Genomic DNA, 24744 nt, shown 5'->3' on the forward strand with positions numbered 1-24744 from the left:
TTCAATCCTTAGCACTGTACTATTTATAAATAAACAAACAAACAAAATTAAGGCAAGCTATCCATCTACAACTTAAAAAAAAAAAAAAACTCACTAAGGAAATGTGGAATGTCACTGGGAATGGCCTTGTGGCAATGTCCCTAAACCATCTTTATTGTCTGTCTGTTTCCAAAAGAAAGATTAAAGCAAATGTGCCTGTATGATGTTAGAGGTATTCTAACACAGATACATGAGGCAAAAATCAATCTTTCTTTTCTTCCCCTCCCTCCCTCCCTCCCTCCCTCCCTCCCTCTCTCTCTCTCTCTCTCTCTCTCTCTCTCTCTCTTTCTTTCCTCCCCCTACCCACAACACTGGTCCTCATCTCCTTTCCTTGGATGAGTTACTCCTTCCACTTTACTCCTCCTGTCTCTGACCTAGCACTGTTAGGTTGGAAGTTTAATCAACAGCGGCCAAAGTACTCTCATTCTTGAACCTGATAAAGCCAGGAAGTGCTTAGTACACAGTGTTAGATTGTTTTAGTCTGATGCCAAGTGCTAAGGAACCGCTTCTTTTGGGTCTGGGACATTGCCTTTGTATTTGCCTTTGTTCTGTTCTTATAAACTAAGGTGAAAGAAATTAAATGGTTCTAGATAGGTTAGGTGTTCTTTTTTTAATGTTATATCCTGATATATTTACTTTAAGGGACCAGAATTTTATGGTTTGGAAATAAAAATGTAGGAAAACTCTTTCATGTGATACCAGGCACAGTAGAGCACGCTGATGCATAAGGTATTAAAATATCTTATAAAACATTTTCAGTCAAAAACATGGATAGGAAACCAGGAATGATATTCTGGATGGTTAATGACTGGTAGCATGAAAATATGAACCAGTCAGAATAGAGATCTGCTACACATGGTTGTTGTGGGCACATCCCATCTGGAAGCTAGGCTTGTGGGAGAATGCCAAAATCACTGATTCATCTGGAAATTATCAGCTAATTAATGATACCCTACAGGAAAAGCACTATTATGTTAAAATATATACATTCCTTTTGTTAATATGTTCAATCATGTAAAAATCTGGTCAATGAGTAAAGCCCAAAACTTTATGGTTATTTCACATATATGGCACATATTTTAGTTTAATTCGTCCAATTCATTTTAGTAGCTACTAAATTTAAAAATTCCTTAAAAGTTTAATTAATGCAAACAGATACAATGTACAGCCTAACATATATTCTACATAAGATAATGCTGTATATACTAATTTTTTTTCAACTTACATGCAAAGGTTTTGAAATAAAACAGGATAGAAATATAAAAGGTTTTTCAACATCAATAAAACTTTTTGACATTTTCAAAAAACAAAATACAGGACAGAATCCAAACCCAAGATAACAGAGACCTAAGATAATCTGACTTATTACCATAGTTGCTGCCATCCATGACTAAGAAAATGTGCTTAACAGCAGGGCAGGAAGAGCTCCTGTGTCTCCTTATGTCACATGCTGGGAAGAACTTGGAGAAAAGGACATTTGTGGAGGGCTCTAGCCCCACTAGCAACCCAAGAACACCTTGAGAATGTTGAAAACATTGCAGTTTATTTTGTATAACCTTTGACTTAGCAATTTCATTTTTCCAATTTATCTAGGAAAATACAACTTATAAAAACTGTAATTATCTTCATTGTTTGCTGCTGGTAAAATGGAGCCTAGAGCAGCCACTGCACAAATGGCAGATACTGATTTCACCTGGCACATGCTACTCCCCATATTAGGAGTACCCTTGCCCACCCATTCTGCTTTGATAACACTGACTCTTCCCTGTAAGGATGGTCTAGAGATAAGACTCCACTGTAGACTCACAAGGCATCCTTCCTGCCACTGAACACAGCCATAGTAACACAATAAGGTAAGATTGTCTGGTTTTATTACATGTGCACCATAGGACTGGACTGTGGTAGGCATTCCACAGATACACATTAAATTGATGAACATAGCAACAGGCATTGCCACACTGTTCATTCAGAAAGGAAGAGTCATAAGATGAAGTATTGGACTCCAAAACTGTCTACAGCAAACTAATGACATGGATATTCCAGAGATGGCTGGTGGTGACGGCTAGACATTGCCAATAGTGCACATGTACTTGGTGACACTGAACTGCATGTTTAAAAATTTTTAAATGCAATGATAAAATGATTAAGGAGAAAAAGCTATAAATTATACCATAACAATCCTGTAGGAAAATACATTTTGGGAAAAAAAGTAAAAACTTTTTGTCTTGAAACAAATATAAAAGATATTATACCAAACTAGCAACAGTGATATTTCAGGTAGAAAAATCAGACATCTTTATTTACTTTATTTCACTCTTTAAAAGGTATTTTTTCCTAAATATGAAGTATTTCTATATTACATATTTTCTTTAAAAGTTAAATTGCAACTTTTGAAAGCTAAAGCTTTCCAAACATTCTTATGGGCATAAGACCACTTTCCTTATGAAATATACTGTAATTAAATATTTATTTTTGAAAGTCAGAATTTGGAATGATAAGTAAGCAAAAGTAACAAATAAGTCCTACCTTCCACTGTTGCCTTTGTCATCTTCTTCCTCTTCATTATCTGAAGCTAAGAAAGGAACTGCAGCCAAATCCTCCTCCTCTGCACGGATCCGTCCCAGGAGGATGAGGCCATGAATTTTACAGTCAATTCCAGAGCTCCGACATTGTTTTATCGCAATTTCAATATACCTGTGATACTAGACAGGAAAACAATGAGGTATACTTTTTAGACTCAAACACATTCTTTTTTTGGGGGGGTGGGGGAGGCTAAAGAGCAAAACATTTGAGACATAGGACATGCAGTAAGTTAGGATCCTTTACTTAAGTTCTGGAACTACCAAATGAGATATCAAAGTTCATATAGCCATTAATGCCGGGCGTGGTGGTGCACACCTGTAATCCCAGCAGCTCAGGAGGCTGAGGCAGGAGGATTGCAAGTTCAAAGTCAGTCTCAGCAAAAAGCAACAACTCAGTGAGACCCTGTCTCTAAATAAAATACAAAAAATAGGGCTAGGGATGTGGCTCAGTGGTTGAGTGCCCATGAGTTCAATCCCTGGTACCAAAGGTAAAAAATTTAAAAAAAAATTAATACAGCCATATCTTAGTAATCTTTGCCTTCAAAAAAAGTCATTAATTCATCAGATATGTCTGCTTGAGGCTTAGACTAATTTTCTTACTAAAATAAAATAGAATGATAGGCTTACTGAATGACAAACCTTCCTCTCTTAGCATTTTCATGAACCAAGATGTGTTAAGTATGAAGACATTAAATGTCAGATACTCATGGAACCTTCATAATTTTTAAAACACAATAAAAATATGTGAATATACCCAATTAGAGAAAAAAGCACAAAGAACTCCATAACCCATCACCCAGTTCAATAATTATCAACATATACCAATCTTACTCATATATGGATTATGATAAGAAAATTCCAGGCATTATGCTGTTTTAAAACTTCAGTATTTATTACTACATTAAGGAATTTTTAAAAACCATATCCACATTATTATTTCCATAGCTCAAACAGTAATTCCTATATCGTCTAATAACGCTACAGTGATCAAAATGTTCTGATTGCCATTTTGTTATTGGCTGTTCAATTCAGAATATAAACAAGATCCAAGCTCCCTCTGTTACTTGTTTGCCATTTGATTGTTAAAGTTCATGTGTTTGTCCTACAAATGTCCTGCACCCTATATTTGGCAAGTCACATTCTTATCATGGCACAGACGAAAATCCCCTATCATTGTATTACATGTAAACAAAGTGATATATACCAGGAAGCACATAACACTAACAATTACTTTAAAAAAAATATATATATATATATATATGGTTGTTGTTGGACAGAATATCTTTATTTTATTTATTTATTTTTATGTGGTGCTGAGGATTGAACCCAGGGCTTCGTACATGCTAGATGAGTGTTTTACCACTGAGCACAGCCCCTAACAATTACTTTTGATTGCCTAAACTGGACCTGATCAAACCTCAAGATTTACCTATTTCACAGGAAATACATGTTGAACAACATCACCAGGATGTAAAAGCCAAATAAAAAATATGAATGATGCCTCAGAGAAAAGGTGACTTCATTTTTTTTCTTCTTTAGCAAAGAAAAAAAAACAAGAGAATTAAGACTTAAATGTGGTGCAAACTATAGACACTATTTGTATGAAGAGTCACATATACTGACTTGAAAAGGACATTTATGGGATAATTAGGAAAATCAGAACACTGCCTAGATATTAGATGAAGTTAAAGAAAACTTATTTGATATAATAAGGGTGCTAGAGTATTGTTTTGTTTTTTAATTCTTTGTTAGAGATGAATACGAGGTAAGTGCTACTGAAGTAAGATCATGTGTAGAACTTGCTGATGAAGGGAAAGGAGGTGGGAGGAAAACAGTGGCACACAACTGGCAAAATGTACTGATACTTTCAATGTTGAAGCCAAGTGATGGGATCATGAAGGTTTTGGTACACTTTCCTTTGTATGTTAGAAAATTCCCTTAACAAGCCATTTACATAGGAAAGGCTATGATAAAGAGTCTAGGAGCTTGTATGACATAATGAATCCCACTGTCATGTATATTTACAGTACCCCAAAAAAAGAACACTCATACAAAAGTCTAACAATTCCAAAGGAATGGTATATTTTAGTTAGTTGTGGGATAGATGGTAGGTCATTACTCTTTTGTTTACACACAATGCTTCATATTCTTATATACATGATATACACTATTGTGTACTTATCAAATATTACAGAATAAATTGTTCTGAATTGAAAATTTCTTACATTAAGTACACCACTTATAAATGACAATCTCACCTGTTGATTTTATTAACTGTAGTTATTGATTTAGTTAAAACACAAAAATACATAAAACTAATAACTGCCCTCAGTTACCTAGCAATAAGTGAACACTAAAATTCACTATAACTCAGTATTATCTTTTCTCAGAAAAGCTCAATGGTTTTTCTTTTCTTTTCTTTTCTTTTCTTTGCCTTTTTTCTTCTTGTGGTACTGGGGAAAGAGCCTGGGATACTCTACCACTAAACTATATATCCCTAGCATTTTTTAAATTTTTATTTTGTGGCAAGGTCTCACTAAGTTGCTCAGTTTGGCATCAAAATTGCAGTTCTCCTGCCTTCACCTCCTGAGTCACTGGAATTACAAGCATGTTTTTTCATTATCTTCCATTTTTATAATTTTCCAACTTATATATTAATAGTGATTTTAATTGTAATTAATCAGTATATCATAAAATAGCTCAATAATATTAAAGAATGAACAGTAACTAGGAAATCAGCAATACAGTGGAATAGAGGGGTCACTTCCCTGGTAGCTCCGAGGCAGGAACCAAGAAAAGCAAACAGACAGCTTTTCAACAAGCCAACCTCTATTAATTCCTCTTTCATTCTTCCTATAATTTTTTACTTGTATCTTTTCCCCTCCTTCCTCAAAAACAACACATCTTACACCACTTCTGTTCTTTGTCCACCATTTGAAATTGTAAACCCTTTTGCAAATTTACTGCTTATATTCTAGACAATAATTGAACACATTATTTCTGTTTATTGTGACACAACTGTAGATAACTTAATAGAAGTTATTTGGTTTAAGACTGAACTTTGTTTGCTACGTGTTGTTATCATTTGTCTCTTCCTGAAAAGCAAGGTACTAGAAATCTTTAGGGAGACTGTAAGTCCACAGGGAAGAAACTGTACTGCCTTAGATCCACACTGTAAAATGGGCAGACACACAAACAACATGAAAAAAAAAGGGTACAAAGTATCCCAAACAAATCAAGATATTCCAGTAATAGAATCCATTGATGACACAGTAGAAGAAATGTCAGAGAAGGAGTTTAGAATGTACATGGTTAAATGGATCAGCAATGTAAAGGATGATGTAAGGACTGAAATCAGAGATAAAACTCAGGAGATAAAAGATCACTTCGATATAGAGATTCTGAAAAGCAATCAAGCAGAAATTCTCATAATGAAGGGATCAATAAACAAGTTAAAAATTCAATGGAAAGCATCAATAGATTAGACCACTTGGAAGACAGAACCTCAGACAATGAAGACAAAATATATAATCTTGAAAATGAAGAAGACCATGGAGAGAACATGTTAATAAACCTGAACAGAACTTCCAAGAATTATAAGATAACATAAAAAGAACAAATTCAAGATTTATCAAGATAGATGAAGACGGAGATAAAAACCAAAGGAATGTACTATATTTTCAATGAAATAATATCAGAAAATGAAATGGAAAATCAAATTCAAGAGGCTTATATGACTCCAAATGTACCAAATTACAACAGACCCACACCAAGTCACATTATAATGAAAATGCCTAACATATAGAATAAGGATAGAATTTTAAAGGCTGCGAAAGTAAAGTATCAAATTACATACAGGGGGAAACCAATTTGGATCTTAGCTGACTTCTCAGCCTAGATTCTCAAAGCTAGGAAGTTCTGAAATAATGTATACCAAACCTCTCAAAAAGTTTTCTGAACTAATAAATGAATTCAGCAACGAAGCAAGATATAAAATTAATACCCATAAATCAAATGCATTCCTATATACCAGTGATGAACCCACTGAAAGAGAAATTAGGAAAACTACCCCATTCACAATAGCCTCAAATAAAATAAAATACTTGGGAATCAATCTAACAAAAGAGGTGAAAGACCTCTACAATGAAAACTACAGAACACTAAAGAAAGAAATTGATGAAGACCTCAGAAAATGGAAAGACAGCCCATGTTCCTGGATAGTCAGAATTAACATTGTCAAAATAGCCATACTACCAAAAGCATTACACAGATTTAATGCAATTTCTATTAAAATCCCAGTGACATACTTTATAGAAATAGAGAAGGCAATAATGAAATTCATTTGGAAAAATAAGAGACCCACCCAGAGTAGCCAAAGCAATCCATAGCAAGAAAAGTGAAGCAGGATGCATCACAAATCCAGACCTTAAATTATACTACAGAGCTATAGTAACAAAACTGCATGGTATTGGCACCAAAACAGACATGTAGACCAATGGTACAGGATAGAAGACACAGAGACAAACCTACAAAAATACAGTTAACCCATTCTAGACAAAAGTGCCATAAACATTCACTGGAGAAAAGATAGCCTTTTCAACAAATGGTGCTGGAAAAACTAGAACTCCACATGTAGCAGAATGAAATTAAACTCCTATCTCTCACCCTGCATGAAACTCAGCTCAAAGTAGATCAAAGACTTAGGCACTAGAACAGAGACCCTGCACCTAATAGAAATAAAAGCAGGTCTAAATCTCTACCACATCGACTTAGGAAATGACTTCCTTAACAAGACTCCTAAAGCACAAAAACTAAAATCAAGAATCAATAAAGGGGATGAAATCAAACTAAAAATCTTGTTCACAGTAAAGGAAACAATCAATAATGTGAAGAGAGAGTCTACAGAATGGGAGAAAATCTTTACCACATCTGCACCACAGATAGAACATTAATCTCCAGGACATATAAAGAATTCAAAAAAAACTTAACACACACACACACACACACACACACACACATGCGTGCGCGCACATGCACACGCGCATGCACACACACCCACCCACACAAATAACCCAATCAATAAATGGCCTAAGACTTACTTAAACTAAAAAGTTTTTTCTCAATAGATGAATGGATTAAAAAAATGTGGCATATATACACAATGGAGTATTATGCAGCACTAAGAAATGACAAAATCATAGAATTTGCAGGGAAATGGATGGCATTAGAACAGATTATGCTAAGTGAAGCTAGCCAAGCCCTAAAAAACAAATGCCAAATGTCTGCTTTGATATAATGAGAACAACTAAGAACAGAACAGGAAGGAAGAGCATGAGGAAAAGACTACAGTAAACAAAGACGAATGGGGGGAGAGAAACGGGGAGAGAAGGGAAAGCACATGGAAATGGTAGGAGACCTTCAATGATACATAGAATTATAAGAGGTTATGAGGGGCAAGGGGGAAGGAAAAAGAGGGAGAGAATTGAACAACAGCAGGTGAGGTAGAGAGGGAAGATGGGAGGGGAGGGGAGGGGAGGGGGGATAGTAGGGGATAGGAAAGGTAGCAGAATACAACAGTCACTAATATGGCATTATGTAAAAATGTGAATATGTAACAGATGTGATTCTGCAATCTGTATTTGGGGTGAAAATGGGAGTTCAAAACACAATTTGAGTAAAATGTATGAAAGATGATATATCATGAACTATGTAATGCTTTAAATAATCAATAAAAAAAAATAAAAAAATTAAAAAAATAAAAAATAAAAAAAATAAATGGCCTAAGGAATTAAACAGACACTTCACAGAAGAAATACAATCGATCAAAAAATATATGAAAAAATGTTCAACATCTCTAGCAATTAGAAATGCAAATCAAAACTACACTGAGATTTCATCTCACACCAGTAAGAATGGCAATTATCAATAATACAAGAAACAATAAATGTTGGCGAGGATGTTGGAGGAAAGGTACACTTTTACATTGCTGGTGGGACTGCAAATTGATGCAACCACTCTAGAAAGCAGAATGGAGATTCCTTAGAAAATTTGGAATGGAACCACCATTTGATCCAGTTACCCCACTCCTCAGTTTATACCCAAATGATTTAAAATCAGCATACTACAGTGACACAGCCACAACAATGTTTATAGCAGTTCAATTCTACAACAGTTAAACTATGGAACCAACCTAGGTGCCCTTCAACAGATGAACAGATAAAGAAAATGTGGTGCATATACACAATGGAACATTACTCAGCCTTAAAAAAGAATGAAAGTATGACATTTTCAGTAAATGGATTGAGCTGGAGAATATCGTGCTAAGCGAAGTAAGCCAATCCCAAAGAACCAAAGGCCAAATGTTTTCTCTGATATGCAGATGCTAATTCACAATAAGGGTGGGGGGCAGCTAGGGAAGAAAAGAAGTACTTTAGATTAGACAGAGGAGAATGAAGGGAGTAGAAGGTATATGGGAGTAGGAATGATAGCATAATGAATGAGACATTATTACCCTATGTGCATATATGATTATGTGACTGGTATAATTCTATACCACGTACAACCAGAATGAGAAGTTATATTCCATTTATGTATGATGTGTCAAAATGCAGGTATATTATTTGTCAATTTCAAATAAAGCTTAGAAAATAAGAAGGAATGGTAGAGCTGGGTTGTATCTCAGTGGCAGAGAGCTTGTTCAATCCCCAGCAACATAAACACACATACACACACACACACACACACACACACACACACGAATGATATATTGCATTTAGTAATTTATAAGTAAACTCTTCAAGTATAATAAACTTTGAATGAATATAATATTGTTATCTACTATCATTGTGCCAATTAAATTAGTCCTCACAAAACAACAGTGCACGTAGTAGAGAAAACTGTGTTAATTGATATTCTTTTAAATATACTTCATATATTAGAATTGTGCCTGTATCATATGTGGAAAAGATTTACTGGAGGATTTGAGAGAAGAGAATATTGATGATTTGTAGTATTTACTGCTTACAACAGCTCCCAATGATTCTCTCAGAATTTTTAAGAAATACAATAAATGTGGAGTCATTCTAAAAGCTATTTTATTGTCAACTGAAAGACTGCTACCACATGACAAGTTCAGCACTTGACACCAAAGGTTATTAAAACAAAAAAAGTAATTTCAATTTCACATGCATGGTCAGAAAAACCACTGCAGACTAATGATGACAAAAAAAGTGCAGTGCAAAAAGTGCCCTCAATCAAATGCCTGTTGACTTGTACCAGGGGCACTTACGCATGCTGTAAAATAGTGAGAATGAAATGTCTTATTTCCTTTTCAAACTGATCTGATAAATAGCAGATTCAAGTGTATAAAACAAGTTGACAAAATAATGTTAAATTTTAAACAAGTATGATGGATTATTTAGTCAGAATATAAGAAAAATGGGGCTCAGTGCTAGAATACAAATATCCAAGCCACCTCCCTTACCATTTGTAAATCATTAAAAAGGAGCAGGACAACTGCTACTTACCTCTGTGCAGTCATTCAGAAGAGGCACTGTGGTGTCACTGGGGTTAATATTGATTGTCTTTAGTTCAATTAGGTTATTAAGGGAATTTCCACCTAGAAAAAGGAAAAAATCAAGGAATTAAACAAAAGAATTTTATTAAAAGATGGAAAGATACTTCATTTTGAGAAATGAATTCCATTACCTGACACCACAACCAGGGAAGGCATATAGCTACTGTCAGCAGGATCCACTATCATTTTTAATCTATGAACAAGAACATCAGGAAAAATCTCCAAACGAATCCAATGCTTAAAAAAAAAAACAAAAACAAAACACTCTCAGCAAAATTCAGCTATTAAAATACTATCACTAAAGCTTTAGTTTATATGAGATTTTTTTAAATGTAAAATATAGCATGAGAGAGAATAATGCATTACCCTGGCAGAAACAAGAATGTCACATGCATGGTCAGAAAAGTGTATTTAAAGTGTATTGAAGTGTATTTAAATTCCTCCCTATCACTCACTCAAAGTCCAAGAAATGATATATTTATAGACTCCTGACCAAGGGTGCTCCTTCGTACCATAAAGAGTAGGTGAGAAGCCAGGTTCTTGCCTGTAATCCCAACAGCTCAGGAGGCTGAGATGGGAGGATCATGAGTTCAAAGCCAGCCACAGCAATAGCAAGGCATTAAGAACTCAGCAAGACCCTGTGTCTAAACAAAATACAAAATAGAGCTGGAGAAGTAGCTCAGTGGTCTAGTGCCCCTGAGTTCAATCCCTGATACCAAAAAAAAAAAAAAAAAAAGAGTGGGTGAGAGAAAATACTAGGATCAAGATGGAGAAAATATCCCTCTGCCCAAGTCTGCCCTATATGCCCACAGGAGGTAAACCCACATGTTAGTGCAATCACGAGGATTTGCCCAAGAAAGCTTCAGTCCATCCTAAAACAAAAACACTTCTTACCAGAGCCAGAATTGGAACTCACAGCTTTTAGCAAAAAAGGATAACAAAAAAAGCCTACAACACCCCCTACTCAATTGATTAGTTGGATGAAATCTGTTACTTATACTGTTTAAAATTTCTTGATGGTCTGGGGTTGTAGCTCAGTGGTAGAGCATTTACCTCACATGTGTGAGGCCTTGGGTTTGATCCTCAGCACCACATATAAATAGATAGATAGATAAATAGATAGATAGATAGATAGATAGGATGTTGTGTCCACCTATAACTTAAAAAAAAAAAAAAGAAAACTCTTGACAAGAAAAATTGGATGGCATGTTATTCTGTTATTTCAAAACAATTTATGACCTGAAACATAAAATGAGTACTAACAGGTACCATCACTAAAACTGTTGGTTTTTCAAAGTTCATTTTAAAAACCTAAATGAAAGCAGTTTTTGATTCCCTGCCCTATCACCGCTGCACACTACCTTTCCTTGTGACCCAGATGACTGCCAACAGGGCTCACTGCCATCAATCAGACGAGAAGCTTGATTCACAGAAGATGACACGTTCAGGCTCTTCACCATGCGGGACCAGCTGTCCAGCAGCATTCCTGGCTGACTGTTATGACAGCGCTTCAGCTGTTTTCCAGAACGGCCACAAAAGACTGCAGACTGTCCTATTTCCCATGGTCAAAAACAGAGTTAACAATTGCTAAACTGGGAGAAAACCTTCATGACCAAGAAATCAGGACTATTATATACAGATGAACTTCTAACTTTATTAAAAATTACAGAGTTAATAAATATCAAAAATGGCTTCAAAAAACCTTATCAATCTGGTATTTTACACCAAATTATTAAGTCTATATAATGCTTTAATTCATTCCACTTAAATCTCTGATAACCACAAGAGTATATTTCCAAACAAAAAGGACTCAGACAGGTTGTGGGAATAGTTCAGTAATAGTCCTCACAGAAATATTCTTATTAAAAAGAACAGGGATGTGGGTCAGTGGTACAGCATCTGCTTAGCTTAAAGAAGGCCTGGGTTCAATTCCCAACACCACAAAAAAAATAAAAATGCTTTTGTAAATGCAGAGCAAAAATCAAATTTGAAATAGCTTCCATATCCACTAATGACAAATACAGAAATCCAACTAGCTTTTCTCATTGACAACAAATGGAAGAACCAGCTAAAATGTTCAAAAAATGACTAAATCGTCTTAAAAGTATTAGAATTAATGAGAGTAGAGAATGACAAGGCCAGAATCTACAGAAACTGGCAATCAATGGAGATGAGGTGCACCCTGAATCATAGGCTCATCTTCCCTGATGCTATCTTGTCAGGTTCTACACAGAGGCACTCTGCCAGCCTTGGAAGGGGAAAGGGGATGGTAATTACAGTCCAGAAGACCAGGAACAGGAGGGATGTTCACAGAAAACAATCCACACTTGAGATCCCAACAGGAAATACAAATAAGGGTGAACTATGAAAAAGGTTTTTGTTTGTTTATTTGTTTGCTGGGATTTTTTTTTTTTTTTACATATTGCACCTCAGCATGAAATTTTCTCAATGACTGAAAATTGACTAGGGTGAGATCAGATACCTACTTATCCCTATTCCATGGTAGAATAATCCCTTCTCTCTCTCAATTACTGAAGAAAGAGAACAATAGCCTCAAATTGATTCAAGAAATAATCTTTCAGTATAACCCAGAATAATGGTACATGAGGATACAAGAAAACATGACTAAAAACTCCCTGAAATGAACATAAATAGATCCACAGAATTATAAGACTTTATGCTTACTGTGTTCAAAAAGGCAAGAAACTATAGAACATTTTAGCAGTGAACTGAAAACTTTTAAAAAGAAAAAAAATAGAAAGTCTACAACTGATAAATGCAATAATTAAAAAAGAAAATCTTAATGAATAGGGATGAGGGTGTGTAGCTCAGTAGTGAACACTTGTCTACCATGCATGCACCACAAAAAAAAAAAAAAAAGAGTTAATAAAATACCTAGAATTAAGAACTGAAAAGTAATAATTTAGAAACCACAACGAGAAGTAAAATACTTCCTGGACCGAGATTAAGTCAAATACAGGTAAAAGGGGAGTCCCCAAAAAGGAGGAAGAGGGAAAAGGGCAGAGGCAATATGAGGAAAAAAGGCTGAATAATGAAGGACGAAGAGGAGGAATAAATAAAGGCATTTGAATTGAAAAGAATTAAAATTACCTCTGTTTATAGATGAAATTATCTTATATATAGAATATTCTGAAGAATCCACACAAAAAAAAACCATTAGAGCAAATTAAAGTGAGCAAAGTTGTAGGATACACACAAAATCAGTTTATGTATATGCTAGCCACAAAAAAAAGTTTCTATATCTTAGCAACAAATAGTACCAAAATGGAAGTTTATTTTTTAAATTCCATTTAAAATCCATGAAAATTCCATTTTCATGGATTTAAAATTCCACTTAAAATAGCATGAAAAACAAGTCTTCATTGGAATAATTTTAACCAAGAAAATGTAAGACTTGTACATCAAAAATGACAAAATGTTGTTGAAGGAAATTAAAAAACACTTAAGTAAATGCAAAGACATGAATTGGAAGACTTGATATTATTAAAATGAGCATGTTACCCAGAGTAATATATAGATCCAATATAATCCCTAAAATAATTCCAATGTCTTTTTTTTTTCTATTTAACAAATGTGGAAAAATTTACCCCAAAATCCACCCAGAATTTTAAGGGACACCAAGTAGCCAAAACAATCTTGAAAAGGGAAAAGAAATTTAGAGGCCTCACACGTCCTAATTTCTAAGTCTATTACAAAGCTCTCACAGGTACCTGGCTAAGAGTAAACAGAAAAACAGAACAGAAATGAAAATTCAGAATAAACCCTCATATCTATGGCCAACTGGCTTTCCACAAGAGAGCCAACAAGACCAAATGGACAGTCTTTTTAACCAGTGCTGCTGGCAATGATGGGTATGCATGAGCAAAACAATGAAGTTACCCTTAGACTAAAAATTAACTCAAAGTGGATCAAAGAGGGGCTGTAGCTCCGTGGTAGAGTGCTTGCCTCACACATGTCAGGCACTGGGTTTGATCCTTAGCACCACATAACAATAAATAAAGAAAGATAGATTTTTTTTTTAAAAACAAAGGAATCCACATTTTTTAAAAAAATGGATGAAAGAGTTAAAAACTCATACTACAAAATTCTGAGAAAGAAACAGGGGCTAATTTTCACAATCTTCAATTTGGCAATGGTTAAACTGACAATAAAAGCAAAACAAGATGCCAATGCACAAGCAACAAAAGGAGAAAAATGGAACTTCATTAAAATTAAGAATTTCTGGGCTGAGGTTGTATGTGGCTCAGGGGTAGAGCACTTGCCTAGCACATGTGAGGTACTAGGTTCAATCCTCGGCACCACATATAAATAAATAAAATTAAGGTATTGCGTCCATCTACAATTAAAAATATCTCTTAAAAAATTAGGAACTTCTATAAAAGAGTAAAAATAACCCACAGAATGGGACAGAATATTTTAAAATATGTATCTTATTAGAATACAATATCCATAATGTACAAAGAACTCAAATGGACAAAGGATTTGCAAAGATACTTCCCTCAAAGAAGGTATGCAAAAGCAACAACAACAAAAAAAGGCTTGACAAAGTTGTCATTAGGGAAATTCAAATCAAAACCACAGTGAGAGCCAGATACAGTGTCTCACACCTACAATCACAGCAGCTCCAGAGGCTGAGGCAGGAGAATTTCAAGTTCAAAGCCAGCTTCAGCAACTTAATGAGGCCCTAATAAGCAACTTAGTAAGAATCTGTCTTTAAATAAAATATTTTTTTAAAAGGGTTGGGGATGTGGCTCAGTAGTTAGGCATCCCTGGGTTCAATCCAAGGTATTAGGAATGGGGGGTGGGGATCGCAGGAGATACCACTAGATGGCTTTGATCAATCAAAACCTGGAAAATTAAAAGGGTTGGTGAGAATGTGGAAAAAAATTAAAGCCACTTGCATTGCTGGTGGGAATATAAAATGAAACAGCTACTCTTAGAAGTACCTTGGCAATAACTCCAAAAATTAAACAAAGAACTACCAAATCCCCTGCAAGCCCACTCCTAGGTACACAATGAACAGTTTTGAAAACAAAGACTCAAATAGATACCTGAACATCAAAGTTCAAAGCAGAATTATTCACAACAGTCAAAAGGCAGAAACAACCCAAATGTCCACTAACAGACAAATGGATAAACAAAACTTGTTACCTTAATTCCTCCCCTTACTTATAAAAACAGGCAGCAGTGAGCAGGACCAACACTTCTGTTCAATTGTGCTCACTATTTACCTATGAACCTACCAAAAAAAAAAAAATTCCAATATGTTTGTTCCCACAGTGATTATCTTACTAGTGATATTTGATGGATAACCATTCTACCCTACCTGGTTCATTTATTCTGCCAAATGTATGCCTGGTGTTGTGTTTTTTGGTCTTGAAACACGTTTCACAAAAATCAAAATCATCACAGTTTCTGCATTTGAATCTGGATCCATTGATAGGAAACATTTGACAGCCATCACACCTATTTTTAAAATAATCATTGAGTTGATAAGAAAAAGATGAATTTATTTATTAAAATTAATTCAAAAGAAAACCTTTCCTCCCCAAAAGAATTTAGCAATCATTAAAATTAAAACTCACGTAACCCCAGGATGAATACTAGGCACCAACTCCATTTCTGACAATAACCCAGTCCAGTGAGATTGCTGAGGGAAGTCAACAATGATATCTTTCCCATTGGCACTGAAAGCTAGGGAAGCATGAAAAACAGATGAGAAATCTTTATCATGAATATAAACCCACAATTAAAATTAAAACATACCTAGCCATGTAAAATTGCAGCTACTTATGTTTTACAGAGTCCTCATCTTTTAGAGGTATGTGCCTTGATACTTAACAGATAAAATGATATATAACATCAGGAGCTAGCTTCAAAATAATCAAGAGAAGGAACCATGGAAACAATTTTAGCTATAAATTGACCACAATTCAAGCTAATAGACACATAGAGATTCATTATACTATATTTTCTACTTTTACATATGTTTATAATTTTCCACAGTATGAAGTTGTGTTGGGCTGGGGCCTGGGGAGGGGAGGCACTAGGGACAGAACCACTAAGAAACTTTTAATTACACCACATTCAAAATTCCTTTTGGTACCTTGAATATGTTAAGGAATAAAAAACAAAATAATAATGTTAAGACTTCTCTTATCCTTTGATAAAAAGTAATTTGCCACTCAAAACAGTGACTTAGAGGGCTGGGGTTGTAGCTCAAGGATAGAGCACTTGCCTCACACATGTGAGGCCCTGGGTTCAATCCTCAGCACTACATAAAAATAAATAAATGAATAAAATAAAGATATTGTGTACATCTACAACTAAAAAATATTTTTTAAAAAAAAGTGACTTAGAACCCAATTCTTCTTTTTAAAATTTGTCTTTGTTTTGATTTACAAATCTTTAAAAATATCTTAAGCAAAGAAAATTGTTTTTTAAAAGTAAAATATTAAATAAGCCATTTCTTCTTACATAACCTGAGAGGCTCTAACAACATCCCCATCTACTAAGGAAGCACCACCCTTGTGGCATCAGAAGGGCTTAAAGATACAACAATTGCTTATTTAATTCTTTCTTGTGCAAGTGTTAAAATGAACATAATATATTTTTCATAGTGTGCCATATGTTTGGCAATCTCAATTTCTCATTAAATATAACCTGAGGAAAATTTTATGCTTCCTGGTCCTAACTCCCATTATTTCCATATTTCTATTTCTTAAATACAGTACTAAATTTTGTACCACATAAGTCAAAAAAAGCAGTCCCTAAGAGCCAGAGCTGGCCTGACCACAGGCAAAACAACTGACAGAATAAATTAATAGAACTCCAATATCAAATAAAGTCACTCTGTGACTAATGGATCAAGGCAAAAACAAAACATTTCCTTAATTGTGTTTGATCAAAGCCAGGCATGGTGGCACCTGCCTATAATCCCAGTGACTCAGGAAGTTAAAGCAGGAAGATTCCAAGTTTGAAGACAGCCTCAACAACTTACTGGGACCCTGTATCAAAACATTTTTTTTTAAAGGGCTAGGGGTACAGCTTTGTGGAAGAACCACCCTGTGTTCAATCACTATTACTACAGAAAAAAAAGGGGTGGGGGAGAGGAGAAAAAGAAAAAGAAATCGTGTCTAATCAAGGTTAAATCTAATTCAAACCACAAATTTAACCACCTGTCTCCTTACACTGGCTAATATGAATGGCTACTTCTATAGCAATCACAATTTTAGCTTGGCTCCATTCCTCCTGCCATGTAGATAATATTTATTTAGATACACAATCTTAGAATTACCCTTAGCTTCCTCAAACCCTCCCCCTAGTACTCAACACAAGCCCTGTTGGTTCTTGCTCACACTCAGATCCCCAGGGTATATGTCCTCCCAAATTGCAGTGAGTTAATAAATTGAACTTGATTCAACAGCAGATGCACTTTGGGGCCTTTAGCCTTGTTTTTAGACAGTCAAAAACTGCTACTGAGCCAGGTGTAGTGGTGCACACCTGTAATCCCAGTGACTCGGGAGGCTCTGACAGAAAAATCTCAAGTTTGAGGACAGCCTCGGCCACTTAGTAAGGCCCTGTGTCAAAAGAAAAAAGGAAAAAAGGATTGATGATGTAGTCAGTGGTGAAGCACCACTGGGTTCAACCACCTGTACCAAAAACAAAAAAATCCAACCACCACCATGAGGCTTTCTTCTTCATGAGGTGGGGCTGTATGCCCTGAGTTAATGAAAAGTCAGCATTTGGAATTTTATTCCCTGGATAATATTACCTTTCACAATTCCCACACTTTGATGAGTCACAGATCCCCACTTGTACTTTGGTGTGGTAACAGAGGCTTTCACTCGTACTTTATCACCAATCTTGATGTGAGAAGAAGAACTTGGTGGAGGATAGCCTAGAGAATTCAACAATAAAATGCACTTTAATTAGCACTCATTACTGGGAACTCTGTCTCTTAACAGGCCAAAGAGCTTAATAAAGAATGTGCTCACCTATAAGTTCCACATGAATATATCTAACCCAGTAAGTGCCACCCTTCTGCTGCCAATCACACTGAACGTTGAGGTCATGTAATCCATCTCTATCCAGTTTGATGACTTTGCCCACATCGCCCTCACACACTTCTTCATATGTTCGACAGCATCTAACCATCATTCCCACCTAAAATTGAAATGAAATTAAAAGTCCAGGGCAGTGTATCTAGATGAAATGAACCATTATTAGTAATGTTCTATTCTTTAAAAATTTGTTTAGCACCCAGAATGCAGATCCAAGTATTATTTACACTAAATGAAACCAGGGTTCTTTAGAAAACTGGCCGGCTCTATATCTGGGGCAGGAAATATACAGGATGAGCCTGGATCAACTTGGCTATAAAGTAAGTAAAGGATCTAACAACAATTATTGGGTTCATTCAAAAGAACAGTCTGATCATCAAAAGGAATCACACCTCAACCACAACAAATCCGAAAGCCAGTGAATTAATTCATCCTCATGATAAAAACAAACCAAAGCTTTGTGGGCACCTTTACAAGCACCAGAGCACTAGGGCATCATTCTGAAAATTTATCAATGCCCATCAAAATAAATCATGCATTTATTCTGTGTTTCCTATAAAAATGGTATTATAAAAAGTAATAAGAGTTGATAAGAGGGGCTGGGAATGTGGCTCAGGCGGTAGCGCGCTCGCCTGGCATGCGTGCGGCCCGGGTTCGATCCTCAGCACCACATACCAACAAAGATGTTGTGTCTGCCGAGAACTAAGAAATAAATATTAAAAAAAAAATTCTCTCTCTCTCTCACTCACTCTCTCTTTAAAAAAAAAAAAAACTTAAAAAAAAAAGAGTTGATAAGAAAATTTTTCCACAACAAGAACTAAAACCCCCATAATGCAGTCCCTAATGATTAGTCTAGGTTATGACATTTATGCCTATTAAAGTTATTGGAGATGAACAATTTATGGAGGGCTTCATCATGGAAGGAGTAAGCTGACAAGACCCAACCTACCCAATTCTGTCAAAAAGAGACAAGAGGGAGCATACTGCCACCTACAAATTCTTCCTGCCTGAAAGTCAAACTGAGTATAAACACCTTCCAGTTCTAACTCTTACTTTATTAAAGAAATAGAGAAAATAGAATATGTTAACCATGACCACAAGGAACCCACCTCCAATTCCAGAATGTAAATATTTAGAGGATATAGCTGTGACCACACAAACAAAAAAAAATTAATTGTAAGGAAGGGGCAGGGGAAAAAGAAGAAGTATGTATTATGACTGAATGTTTGTGTCCCCCCAAAATCCATGTGTTGAAACCCTAACCCTCAATGTAGCTACATTAAGATCTAGGACCTCTAAGGAACTGAATATGGTTAAATAAAGTCATAATGGCAGGGCCCTAATACAAAAAGATTAGTGTGGGGGTTTGTTTGTTTGTTTTGTTTTTTATTTAATTTCATTTTGAAATATTCTTTATTTTATTTTTATTTTTTTAGTTGTAAATGGACACAATACCTTTATTTATTTATTTATTCATATATGGTGCTGAGGATCAAATCCAGTGCCTCACACATGGTAGACAAGTGTTCTACCACTGAGCTATAACCCCAGCCCAAGATTAGTGTATTTTATTTTGTTGTTTTATTTTTTGGTGGTACTAGGGCTTGAACCCAGAGGCCTTCTACAACTGAGCCACAATCCCAACACCTTTTATTTTGAGATAGGGTCTCGTTATTTTGTTGAGGCTGGCCTCTAAGTTGGGATCTTCCTACCTTAACCTCCCAACTTGCTAGAATTACAGAAATGCACCACAGGTGCCCAGCTAGGATTAGTGTTCTTATAAGAAGAGATATAGAACTTTCTTGCTTGTTCCTGCTCCCCTTACCCACTGTATGTATGTATACAGTGAGAAGGTTGGCCATCTATAAGCCAAGAAGAGGGCTCTCAGGAGAAACCAGTTTAATCCCTTGAACTTGGATTTACAACCTCCAGAATTTTGAAAATAATGTCTGTGTTTAAGTTATCAAGTCTATGGTATTGCTATGGTAGCCTGAGCTGTCTAAGGGGTGACTACTCTAGACTAAGAGACTTAGGATATACCAAAAGTAAGGTATGTGATGTCCTTATATCCAGATTGGTCAGGGGAGGGAAGGCAGATTAATCATAAAGAGCCATTTTTGGGAAAACCTTAGCAATCACTGGGTATGAGATGATATTAAGGAATTGTTTATTTTGTTGGGCAAAAGTAATGTCATCATGTTACAAAGGAAATCCTTCATCAGAGATGTATAATGACAAAGTTATAGGTAAAATCAGGTATTTCTAAGATTTTTTTCCTCCAAAATTATTTAAAAAAAAAAAAGAATTTGAATGAGAAAACAAAGGATTTGGGTGGATAAAGGACTATACAAAACAGATATGGCCAAAGCAAGTTAGCTGGCATTAAGAAAGATGTAAGAAAATATAATATAGAAATATTTGTTTCAAAATAAATTATTTATTTACAAATAAATTTTAAAAGGGTCACAAATGGGGATAAGAAAGAAATAATATATCTGTACCATGTCTACTGTGGACAGGTCACTTGTGTTGTCCAGTTCTGGCCCCAATTATCCACCTTTTGCAATTCCATCCTCTGGTCACTTTGCTGCAGCCACAGTGGCCTATCTAAATACCTGGACCTCTCCTGGAAGCTGCTGAGCTACCCCTTCACATCTGCAGGCCTACATATTCCCAACAAGCTCCCAACCATCTTCCCAACAAAGCACCCTAACTCCAATCCCTCACTCTAGCCTGTTCTTTCTTGTTGCCATGGTATGCATCTCCTCCTAATAGACCATAGAGTTTATGGGATAGGTCTGATTTTTGTCTTCACCACAAGAAGGCAGGCTTTCTAACATCAGAGGCCTCTGTTCACTGGAGCTCAGCATGTAGGAGATGCTCACACATATGCCAAATGAAAAATGAGCTAGTCTCCAGCCTAAGACAGTGACTCACCTGAATGTTCTCTCTTACATACACAGCATAATCATCATTACTCAAGAAATCAGCTCGCTTTTTGTAAGTCTGACTCTCCGTTACAACGGCACCAGTAGACTACAAGAGATAAATACATTAAAAAAAGAAAAAGAGAACTAGATAAACCTATTTAATAAGAAATAAGTCTATGCAATCTATCATTTAAAAAAATAAAAACACTAGTCTTTCCTATAAAAATTATCATTTAGAAACAATAGTATAGTGGGCAGAAAATGAATCTCAAAAACTATAAATGTAGAAAACTTTCAAGGCATTTCCAAATAAATCCTTTAACACAATTTACTCAGATCAAAAATCAGTATCATACAAAACACAATCTTTTAATAAAATATCATCTAACGCCTACCCAACATCATTAGATATTTAAACAAGGGCACGTCTTAAAGATTAAGTAATTATAATACAGAAAACCCAACCATCACTTCAGGAGCAAAATAGATAGCTTGCTTCTGTGTCCAGAACTAAAGAGATTCTAATGGACAGTTCATGAGAGATATAATTGCGTCTTTGAAGGAACAGAGAAAACATCAGAGGTACTCAGAGTATAACACAGGCAGGGTACAAGATGGCACTGACCACAGGGTAGGCTGCATCATCCATGTCTTCCACCACCTCCTCATCTGAATATTCATCAGAGACTGTGTCTGCATCTGAGAGTTCTGTGACCTGGACATCAGAGTGGTCCAGCAGCCACCCCACCAAGGACTCCACACCTGAGACAAGCACATAGAGCACCATGAAGACCAACAACACTAAAATGTAAGCAAACAATAAGCATCAACAAGGAAAATTCAATACCTGGCAAACCAGACGCATTTCCAGAAGCGCCAGTGAGTGACTTTAGAGCAAACTCTATGTTCCTTCTAGGAAATCCCATTTCCATGAGCTGCACCACAATAGGCAGAGCAGGAACCGGTGACTGCTTGCGCTTCTTTACCCTGGCAGGGCGGATATGCTGCACAGAGACTGGCGTCGTGGCCTCACTGGAGCTGCAATCTTCAAACCCTGGGCTCGAAGGGTGAGTGGACTCCACAGCCAAACATTGACACACAGCCAATGCAGCAGCCTGGGCAGATGAGAGGTTTCTGGGAGGCGTGTGAAAGTGCCCTCAGCTAATTTATACTAAGAAAAGGTGAACAACCAGTGTCTACTAAGAACTACTAGACAGAAGAATAGAACCCAGATTTACATGTGTACTTTTAAGTGAATTGATAAACACGTTAGAAAACAACAAAGCCAAATTTCATAGTTTACTGCAGAGGAAAGATTTGGTGGTCAAACAACTGTTTTGACTCCTTCAGCACAGAGTCTAGTAAATCAGCCAAATATCAATGTCCATTAGGCAAAACTTCACAGCAACCCTGGGTGGTGAAAAAGTAAGCACAGTAAGAGGGAGTAGACAAAGACATCCCTTACCATAACTGAGCACCAAGCTGCTCATCACAGGCATTGACTCATCCAGTGTAACACAAGCCAGAAACACACAGGACACTCTCACACACCACCAAATCAAACCTCCACTATTTTAAGGTAAAGTAACCATTTAGGGTTGAATACGATATTTAAAAATAAGGGAACTAAAGATTACACTTTGGGAAACAGATTATAATCAACTGGTAAACATGTGTACCACCAAGATTGGTATCTGAGAACTGCCCACCTACTTGCCAATCTCTGTTCCTCATCCCCAGCTGCTCTCATGGTGCTAAATATCTGTTATTTTGAACATGTGAGGAAGGAACCAGGAAGAAACTGAGGACACCATAGATCCTTCCAATGTTTAGGAAGTGTTAAAAGCCTAGGATTTTGCAAGGAAGACTGAGAAACTTGGAAGCAACAAGCTTCATCCTAAAAGCTCATAATTCAGCCAAGTTGAGCTAAAAGTTTTGGTTCTGGAAATGGGGAGTTAAAGGATACTAAATTATCCTCTGTTGATAAAAATTATGAATTCTAGAATGTCCTGTACCCCAAGTGCACAGTCTTGCTTCACATGCTATGCTGCACAGGAAGGACGAAGGGCCTGCAGCAACAAAGCATGTCCAAAAGAAGCTTTTGAGAGAATGAAACAAACAACAGATGGGATATTCATGGGCCTAATGGGTCTCTTTCAACAACATTTCCTGGAAAAAGATCACCCCATGAACATATGAGTATTTAACCCACGTTGTGTCTGGTTAATTTTTCAAACAATTTATATGTATCCAAACTAAGGTTAACTTCAACCTTCCCGTTCTTCAGCTAAATTTAAGGTATTCTGCTGTGTACAATAATGATTAAAGCCTATCTTGCCATAAGAATTATCTGGGTCTTATCATTTAAATTTCAGAATACATCCTTAAGAAAATACACATCTAGGGGGAAAAAAATCAATCACAATTTAGTACATTGGATTAAAAACTGTCAAGTTTATACAAATGTACCTCAAGTTCCTGTTTATCAAATATGGCCTTCACAGGTGATGGCTGGGTGGCTGAGGCCAGTAACTGCTGTAGCAAAATCATTGGGGGCTGCGGCCCTTCAGGAGACATGTCCCCAAGCTCAGGAGATGCAGCTGCTCCATCATCTGAATTTTAAAACAAAATGTGTATATTGTATTTTCAACCATAAACCCTTATATTATTAAAGAGAATGCACTGAGTACATTAAGCCAGATTTAATTTCTGCCTCTTTATGTGACAATTAAAATCTTCAAGGCTCAATATCAAACATAAACTAGACCCTATAGATGTAATTTTCCACTCCCTGCTTTTTGGTCTCTGCCCTTCATTTGTACATCTGTTTAATTTGAACCAACAAAAGCTACTTTCTAGATTCTGCCCTTGGTCCAATTCTTATGCCTTCTCTTTTTTATGTACTCATTGCTTCAGTAACCCCTGCTTATCAATACAACCAAGTTGGTATTTCCAGTCCTCACTTTTCCTTCTAAGCCTTATTCAGATAGATTACTAAGTGACATCAATTCCAAATCTGTCACAAGGTCAAGATGATGTCTTTTTGTCCTGTGAGTGGCTTTAGATGAGTCCTCTAAAACTATGTTTGCCATAGTTCCATCAATATCAACTACCACAAGATTCACTTCACACAATTCACAGTACTTTTTCCATGTACTAGTTTTGTTTGGTGACAACTTCAACAAATCATCTAGACCAGGGGTTGGATATCTTTATTATTATAAAGATATTTACTTTACCAGATGGTAAACAGGTTTACAGACCACCCGGTCTCCATCACAACTACTCAACACTGTACTGTCACTAGACAAAAAGTAGCAGAGACAACGCGAAAACCAGTAGCTGGGCCTGTGTTCCCAATAACCCTTTATTCACAAGAATAGGTGCTGCAGCTATTTGTCAATCCCCATTCTAAAGAGCTCCCCATGGAGCTGGTGCTCTGCCTAAAGCATGAACGATCCTGACTTAGCTCTGCCATCACTGCTCCCAGGCAATAACCAAAGAGCCAATTCAATTCCCAGGCTCCTACTTTC

At 36.1% G+C, this 24744-nt stretch overlaps 1 protein-coding gene across 8 annotated transcripts in view; it reads right to left on the bottom strand.

Annotated features, from left to right (window-relative positions):
• HERC2 (HECT and RLD domain containing E3 ubiquitin protein ligase 2) overlaps window positions 1-24744 on the bottom strand; it is a 211364-nt gene that overhangs the window by 72711 nt on the left and 113909 nt on the right. For all 8 annotated transcript variants that reach the window (XM_081290553.1, XM_081290551.1, XM_081290552.1 and 5 more), the window contains 12 exons: window positions 23681-23823; window positions 22059-22326; window positions 21837-21973; window positions 21219-21317; window positions 18216-18384; window positions 17993-18118; window positions 15804-15912; window positions 15545-15684; window positions 11559-11749; window positions 10329-10434; window positions 10148-10239; window positions 2566-2741 (listed from right to left, as the gene is read on the bottom strand). In XM_081290553.1, coding sequence (XP_081146679.1) covers window positions 2566-2741; window positions 10148-10239; window positions 10329-10434; window positions 11559-11749; window positions 15545-15684; window positions 15804-15912; window positions 17993-18118; window positions 18216-18384; window positions 21219-21317; window positions 21837-21973; window positions 22059-22326; window positions 23681-23823 — 1756 coding nt within the window. The remainder of the gene's footprint in view (window positions 1-2565; window positions 2742-10147; window positions 10240-10328; window positions 10435-11558; window positions 11750-15544; window positions 15685-15803; window positions 15913-17992; window positions 18119-18215; window positions 18385-21218; window positions 21318-21836; window positions 21974-22058; window positions 22327-23680; window positions 23824-24744) is intronic.

The sequence above is a fragment of the Spermophilus citellus genome (genome assembly GCF_964194105.1).
Source record: "Spermophilus citellus genome assembly, chromosome: 4".
NCBI lineage: Eukaryota > Metazoa > Chordata > Mammalia > Rodentia > Sciuridae > Spermophilus > Spermophilus citellus.